The sequence below is a fragment of the Nematolebias whitei genome, chromosome 16 (genome assembly GCF_014905685.2).
Source record: "Nematolebias whitei isolate Nwh7 chromosome 16, NemWhi1, whole genome shotgun sequence".
Lineage (NCBI taxonomy): Eukaryota > Metazoa > Chordata > Actinopteri > Cyprinodontiformes > Rivulidae > Nematolebias > Nematolebias whitei.
Window position 1 is genome coordinate 38,170,934 of NC_056513.1, and position 8,553 is coordinate 38,179,486.

Genomic DNA, 8,553 nt, shown 5'->3' on the forward strand with positions numbered 1-8,553 from the left:
TGATGTTGAAATGTCTTAGTGATGCCTTCAGGGAGCGTCCATGATGTTGAAATGTCTTAGTGATGCCTTCAGGGAGCGTCTCGCTGCAGTGAATGACAAGTGAAACATGTCGGGGAAAATGAACCTCTGGAGCTGACTAATCCCTGACATCTTCAGAATGAGTGAGAACATTTGCAGACGGACAGGATGAACTATTGTTCCTGGGGGGGGGGGGGGGCACCGGTACTTGCACTCACACCACAGCAGATCAGCAACATCTAACCTGGTAGAAACATCTAAAAACACCAACGCAGCGCTGAGTTCAAAGAGTGTGAACAGCAGGCTGGTGTGTGTCACACACCCTCCAGCTGGCAGTTAAGGGTCTGTAGGCACGAAGGAGGAGTGCAGCTGATCCTGGGTCAGATGGAAAACATTTAGATATTTCAAGCTTTCAGCCTCGGACTACAGAGGAGCAGCTCAACCAGTCAACAGCATGCAGACCCGCTGGACCAGAACCTTCACTACAGTCTGTCACGGAGCTGAAGACCAGTCCGAGCATACGGATCAGAGCCCGAGTCTCCCAACTGTCCCATCGCTCCCAATAGTCCCATCGCTCCTAACTGGGCACTTTGGAAACAGTTTCTGTCCCGACGCCGTCAGAGCAGCATGAAAAGCTCCTCTGAGCTTCAGTCACATCTTTAAACTAAATACAAGCAGTGGAATGAAATTCATTGTACTTGTACTGATGAGTATTCAAATGTAAGTACTTGTACCTGGTTTACAGACAGATAGTATCGATGATTCCCTTGTGAATGCAGCTAATCCCAGTTCAGGGGAATGTGAGAGTCCTCACAGATCAAGCATCTGAATGTGTCTCCTCCTCCTGACAAGAAGCAGTTTTCATTGGTCGTCACTCAGAGCGGCTCTGAAACACTCAATCCACGTTTAATACGTAATGTTGGAGAAGAAACCAAGGAGGAATGATCTAAATAAAAAGCTGGGCTGAAGTATTGCCAGGTGATTCTCTCCATCCAGACCTGGAGGAGAAAGGGATTCTGGGAAACGTCAGTTTGCTCCAGGGCTCGTTGGCATCACAAGTGGAACATGTGTCCTCCATGCTCTGCAGATCACACACGCCACGGAGAACAAACCAGTAGCAGCGTGTCGTTCCAGCTGGTTCTCAGGGGAGCAGAGCCTCTCCCTCCTCAGCCCAGAGGAGGTCCAGCGCCTCGGCCTGCCGCAGCTCCCTCTGGTGGATCCTCCGCAGGCGCAGGATGTAGAGCAAGATGGCCAGCACCACCACCAGCAGGCAAAGCGAGAACAGGTGGTGGTTGTAGACGAAGGAGGGGCGGAGCCAGCTGGAGTGGCTCTGCCGCAGCGTCTCCTGCTGCAGGTCCCTGAACAAACAAGTTCATCACATTTAGAATCAGCAGCTGTCTGGGCTTACACTTCAAACATTTTATCTACAGGCGCCTTTCAAGACACATGTCGTCTAATGAAACACGATGACTGAAAGATTAAAGGCTGAGCATTGTGTCCCACCACACTTACTCTGAATCACCTCATGCACAACTAGGGATGCACCGATCCACTTTTTAAAATTCCGATCTGATCCCGATACCTCGATCTGAATATCGGCCGATACCGATCCAGTTCCGATCTCATGATCATCATTGATTTCATATGAGGCTGTAATAATCTCCTCTCAAGTACAATTTGTACAAATATATGCATGCATGTCCAAAAAGGCAACTTGAGGTAAGTTTTATTAATGTTGGATAAGTTTTAAAGTTAGAATTAAATTCTAACACAAAACATGTTTCTTTTTATTCCTAGTTTTAAAGTGGATATTAAAGTGATTAATTTAAGTGATTGTTTAAAGTTATTTTATATTTTATAAGGGGCAGATATAAGAATTTCTGTCTTCTTTCTGAACTCTTTTCATTCAATGTTTTCTTTTTCATGACTTTTTTTAATTTTGTTTCTTTTAAATGAAAGAATTAAAATTAAATAAAATGTTAAATGTCTTCAAACACCTGGCATAAACCAACAGACATGTTCCTGTTTTTAGTATTTTACATCACTTTATAATGTAGATGTTTATGTTTTTGTTTTTAATATAATTTTCAAATCACATGTGTTTTTTATGATTGTCTCCTGTTGAACTGATAAATATCTCCTGGAGGTTAAACTATATCTTGTCTACAAGGATCAAACTGTGAAATCCATCATTTTCTACAACTGATAGTGGTCGGTCATGAATCATGATGAAGTTTAGCAACTTCTCTGTAAACATTTGAGCTCCGTGGTTTCAGCGACGTCTTCTTGTTCAGTCCGAAGCAGGCAGCCTGATCTCGGTCTGCCGCGCTCAGTCTGTCCCTCCTCAGAGACGGGCAGACTGAGCGGGGCAGAGTGGACGCGGCTGGCCGGTGTTGAGTCGCCTCTTTCCAGTTGAGCAAAAAGTAGGCACCACAAAATGCCACGGAGCTCGAATGTCCATCGTAAAACTAACTTTACGATGGTTTAATGTGGCGCTGTGGCTCTGCAGACAGTGCACGTTGCTGTCTTGCTTTGTGGTGTTTAGTGTAAAATACTTCCACACAGCGACATGTTTCGATGAAAAGTTTGTTAGTTGTTAGCCACAGTGCTGCTAACTCAGTCCTCACGTTGTAGCTGCTGCAAACTATGAACTGGATTTCCTGAATGTGAGGCGGGTCTTATTACTCTGGGTTCATGAGACACGCCTCCGTTCAGGAAATCCAGTCCATAGTTTGTAGCCAACTTGCATCATGGATCGGAAATATCGGCAGGTGGATCGAAAAAAAATCCGATACGTAAATTTTGCTGGTATCAGAGGCTGATACGATACTGGATCGGATCGGCCCCATCCCTATGCACAACATGACAGAGCTGTTCTTAGTGACACCTTGTAAACAGAAAGATCTTCAAAGATGTGTTGGTGCCCACGTTATGATTTGTTAATGACTCAGCTGTTACCACGCCAACTTTGAGCTCAGGTCTACAAAACTGACGTTTGTGGTCGGCTCAGGTCAGACAGCTGTGGCAGCCATCTTGAACTTGATTGACTCCAAACTTGTACACATACATGTAATAATTATTTCATGAACGTTTCAGGTGTGTTCAGCTGTAGGCGGCACGGTGGAGCAGTTGGTAGACCTGCTGCCTCTCAGTGAGAAGGTCGCTGGATCAAATCCCAATCCAGGATGCTTTCTGGGTGGAGTTTGCATGTTCTCTCCGTGCATGTGTGGATTTTCTCTGGAAACTCCAGTTTCCTCCCACAGACCAAAAACATGCATGTTAGACTGATTGGTAACTCTAAATTGTCCATAGGTGCGAGTGAGAGAGAGAATGGTTGTTTGTCTCGTTTGTCTCTATGTGTCCCTGTGATGGACTGGAGACCTGTCCAGGTGTCCCCGCCTCTCTCACAGTGACTGTTGGACATGGACACCAGTGACTCCCGTGATCTGAAAATGAAGAAGTGGGTAAAGATAATGGATGGATGGATGGATGGATGTTTAGCTGTTCATCAGATAATTTGTTAACAGACACAGCTAGCAGCTGGTCTTTCAGCAGCAGGTGTCAGAGTTAGAACAGGTGTGTTCAGGTAAGACCTGAAACACAAGGTCCGGTTCATAGACATCAGGAGGAAGTGACTTTCAGAAGGGGGTCAGACTAGCTGACATCTCGAGCCCCCTGCACTGATCAGACTGACTCTAGGAACAGTAGGATGAGCAGAGGAGGAAGAGTTCAGCTGAGTGGTGATGTGCATAAGATCAGAAAGCTACAGAGGAGGGAGGACCTGACAGGTCTTGACATGTCCAGACGGGCCTGACAGGTCTTGACATGTCCAGACAGTCCTGACAGGTCCTGACAGGCAGGAGCAGGGTTTTACAAGCAGGAAACCAATCCTGAAAAATGGGACTGATGTGTTTCAAAGCTGGGAGTTGTGGTGTCGAGTCGTGCAGTGAAGTTCTGGATCAACTGAAGGCTTTAAGTCATCTGTTGTTGGAAACGAGAGAAAGGTGTAACGATAATCCAGGTGTGTTGTGAGCATGGTGTGGATCAGAACAGCTGCATTTGATGTAAGAAAAGAGGGATTGTACTTCTGGTTTGTGATGACAGGAAAGAATGAAAGGCGGACAGCTTGAGGGGAAGAACTATCAAACTGTTGAAAATCAATGAGTTGATGAGGTGAAGTGTTCTTGTGCCACTGAGGACCATCAGTTTAATCACTGCTGAGTTGGAGGAAGTTGAAGAAGAACCAGGACTGGAGTTCTTGTACAGTCACCAGGAGGACCAGTAGGGGTGGTTCAGTGAGAACGTATCTCTGTGTCATCTGTGTAGCTTTAGACGTTGACCTTGTATTTGAAGAAGACAATATAAAGAGCAGTTATGGAGGAGTGACTGAAACAGGATAAGACAGGAAGGACTTGATATGAAAGAACTAAGTGCAACCTAGGACACCTGTCCACACTAGAACGTTTTCTTCACACATCTACAAAAGTTAAGTTTGATCCTCTGGACATCCATCCATCCATTTCTTCCTCTTATCCGGGGTCGGGTCGCGGGGGTAGCAGCTTAAGTAGGGAGACCCAGACTTCCCTCTTCCCAGCCACTTGGGTAGGAACATAGATCGAATGGTAAATTGAGAGCTTTGCCTTTTGACTCAGCTCTCTCTTCACCTGACAGACCTGTACAGCGCTCGCTTCACTGCAGACGTCGCAAATATCCGCCTATCGATCTCACGCTCCATTTTTCCCTCATTTGTGAACAAGACCCTGAGATACTTGAACTCCTCCACCTGGGGCAGGACCTCCTCCCCGACCCGGAGAGGGCACTCTACCCTTTTCTGGCTCAAGACCGTGGCCTCGGATTTGGAGGAACTGATCTTTATCCCGGCCGCGTCACACACGGCTGCAAACCGCTCCAGCGAAAGCTGTATATCACGACTTGATGAAGGCAATACGACCATATCATCTGCAAAAAACAGAAGCGATCCTAAGTCCACCAAAAACGGATCCCCTCAACACCTTGGCTGCACCTAGAAATTTTGTCCATAACAGTTATGAACAGAATCTGTGACAAAGGGCAACCTTGGTGGAGTCCAACACTCACTGGGAACAGCCCAACTTACTGCCGGCAATGCGGACCAGGCTCTGACACCGGTCGTACAGCGACCTAACAGCCCGTATCAAAGGGCCTGGTACCCCATACTCCCGGAGTACCACCCACAGGGCTCCCCGAGGGACGCGGTCGAATACCTTCTCCAAGTCCACAAAGCACATGGTTGGGCAAACTCCAACGCACCCTCCAGGACCCTGCTGAGGGTGTAGAGCTGGTCCAATGTTCCACGACCCTCCTCTCCAGAACCCCTGAATAGACCTTACCAGGGAGGCTTAAGAGCATGATCCCCCTCTAGTTGGAACACACTCTACAGTCCCCCATTTTGAATAATGGGACCACCAACCCGATCTGCCAGTCCAGGGGAACTGCCCCCGGATGCCCATGCAATATTGCAGCGTCGTGTAAGCCAACACAACCCCACAATATCCAGAGCCTTAAGGAACTCCGGGTGACTCTCATCGACCCCTGGGGCCTTGCCAACGAGAAGCTTTTTAACTACCTCGTGACCTCAGCACCAGAGAATGGAGAGTCCAACCCAAAGTCCCCAGGCTCTGCTTCCTCAGTGAAAGACGTGCCGGTGGGATTGAGGAGTTCTTTGAAGTATTCTGCCCACCGACCCACGACATCCTGAGTTGAGGTCAGCAGCATACCACCTCCACTATAAATAGTGTTGGTGGCATACCGCTTCCCCCCGAGACACCGGATGGTGGACCAGAATCGCCTCAAAGCCATACAGAAGTCATCCTCCATGGCCTCTCTGAACTCCTCCCACGCCCGGGTTTTTGCCTCAGTGACCACCCGAGCCGCATGTCGCTTGGACTGCCGGTACCCATCAGCTGCTTCCGGGGTCCCACAGGCCAAAAAGACCCGATAGGACTCTTTCTTCAGCCTGACAGCATCCCTCACCGCCAGTGTCCACCACCAGGTTCGAGGGTTACCGTCGTGACAGGCACCGACAACCTTGCGGCCACAGCTCTGATAAGCCGCCTCGAAAATAGAGGGGCGGAACATGGCCCACTCAGACTCAATGTCCCCCGCCTCCCCCGGAACATGTTCGTAGCTCTCCCGGAGGTGGGAGTTAAAGCTCCGTCTCACAGGAGACTCTGCCAGATGTTCCCAGCAGACCCTCACAATACGTTTGTGTTTGCCAGGTCTGACCGGCATTCTCCCCCACCATCGGAGCTGACTCTCCACCAGGTAGTGGTCAGTAGACAGCTCCGCCCCTCTCTTCACCAGAGTGTCCAAGACATGCAGCCGCAGATCAGATGAGACAACAACAAAGTCGATCATCGAACTGCGGCCTAGGGTGTCCTGGTGCCAAGAGCACATATGGACACCCTTATGCCTGAACATGGTGTTCGTTATGGACAATCCATGACGAGCACAGAAGTCTAATAACAGAACACCACTCGGGTTCAGATCGGGTGGGGGGTGGGGGGGCATTCCTCCCAACCACACCCCTCCAGGTCTCACTGTCATTGCCCACGTGAGCGTTGGAAGTCCCCCAGTAGAACAAAGGAGCCCCCAGGAGGTGCACTCTCCAGTACCCCCTCTAAGGACTCCAAAAAGGGTGGGTAATCTGAACTGCTGTTTGGCGAATAAGCACAAACAACAGTCAGAACCCATCCCCCCACATGTAGGTGGAGGGAGGCTACCCTTTCATTCAGCGGGGTGAACCCCAATGTACAGGCACCAAGATGGGGGGCAACAAGTACACCCACTCCTGCTCTGCGCCTCTCACCAGGGGCAACTCAAGAGTGGAATAGTGTCCAACCCCTCTCAAGGAAACTGGTTCCAGAGCCATGCGTAGAGGTGAGTCCGACTATTTCTAGCCGGAACCTCTCAACCTCACACACCAGCTCAGGCTCCTTCCCCACCAGAGATGTGACATTCCACGTCCCAATAGCCAGGTTCTGTAGCCGAGAATCAAACCGCCAGGGTCCTCGCCCTTGGCCACCACCCATCCCACATTGCACCCGACCCCTTTGGCCCCTCCCACAGGTGATGAGCCCATGGGGAGGGGGACCCATGTCTCCTCTTCGGGCTGTACCCGGCCGGGCTCAATGGGTAAAAGCCTGGCCACCAGGCGATCGCCAGCATGCCCCACCTCCAGGCCTAGCTCCAGAGTGGGGCCCTGGTGACCCACGTCACAACATTTTAGGAGCTTCTTCATGATCTGTTTTAAAAACAAAGCACCAGAGTGTAAATGTCTTGAACTCCCCCATTGCTGTTTTATGTAGACCAAACACACAATGTTGAAAACAACGCTGGTACACCTCTGATCGACCTCTGATCGACCTCCAGAACATGCACGGTACACCTTACTGCTTCAATTAGCAACTAACACACTGCACACTTTTAACTTGCACCATGTGTGCACGCTGTACGTGCACACTCCATGTCACTTTGGGTGCGATTATGTTGCAGTGTTACAGGGCCACTCACAGGTGTGACCAGGTACTGTAGAGTTTTGGGTCGTTTTCAGAGTCTCCATGAGGATGAAGACATTTATAGAAACTGTACCGTGTTCATAAAAATAATTTTAGAAACAACAAAGACTGATTGTTTTGGAAAACCCGTGTTTCTGAGTGAACTACGTCCAAGTGTGAAGTGAGGAAACCTAAACATCTTCCATGATGTCACCAAGAAAGATCCTGACAGAATGCATGAGACACTTCACAAACACTGATAATATGTGATCTATTTGTATTCAGCGGTGAGATAAGAGGGTGCTCACCTGAGGGGTAGGAAGCGGGTTTTAAACAGGATGGCACCCAGAGTCCACTGGACCTCCTTGTCATAAACCAGCTGAGCCGTTCTCAGACTTGGGTAGTCGGAGGGGAAGCGGAAACCTGAGTGCAGCACTTCATACATCCACGCTGACTTGAAGCACTGATACCTGAGAGCACAAGGACAGGGGTTCACACCAAGACTTCAGGTGTTTAGCTGCTGCTGAGTCGGGGGTAAAATTAGACCAGCCGCTCAAAGCAGATGGCCTCTTGTCCTGATCCTGGTTCTGCTGGAGGTTTCTTCCTGTTAAAAGGAGTTTTTCTTTCCACTGTCTCCACTGTGCTTGCTCAGGATGGGAGACTGCAACGAAGCCAAGATTCAACTTGTCTGCTGGATTCTTAGATAGAGAACTTTACTAATTGGCTTTTATGTGAATGTTTCTGTAAAGTCCCTGAGACAACTTTGTTGTGAACTGGTGCTGTAGAAATGAACTGAAATGAATTTGAGGCACAAGATAAAAATTAATGCGACTCCAGAAAAGTTTCATTTTCAACTTTAAACAGGAAAGTTAAACTTTTTATTTCAGACAGGTTAGTTCCATCTGCAGCTCTGAATGATCAACAAGCTCCAGTGTTACTGAAGCTGAAACACAAAACTGGGAACATCCTGATGCATGTTACATAAACTGGGAACATCCTG

The 8,553-nt window shown here is 48.7% G+C and overlaps 1 protein-coding gene across 1 annotated transcript in view; it reads right to left on the minus strand.

The window, feature by feature from the left end:
• Positions 1-1,159: 1,159 nt before the first annotated feature.
• LOC119422509 (ectonucleoside triphosphate diphosphohydrolase 7) overlaps positions 1,160-8,553 on the minus strand; it is a 41,167-nt gene continuing 33,773 nt past the window's right edge. The window contains exons 10-11 of the mRNA XM_037689885.1: positions 7,862-8,023; positions 1,160-1,376 (exon numbers count right to left, since the gene is read on the minus strand). Coding sequence (XP_037545813.1) covers positions 1,160-1,376; positions 7,862-8,023 — 379 coding nt within the window. The remainder of the gene's footprint in view (positions 1,377-7,861; positions 8,024-8,553) is intronic.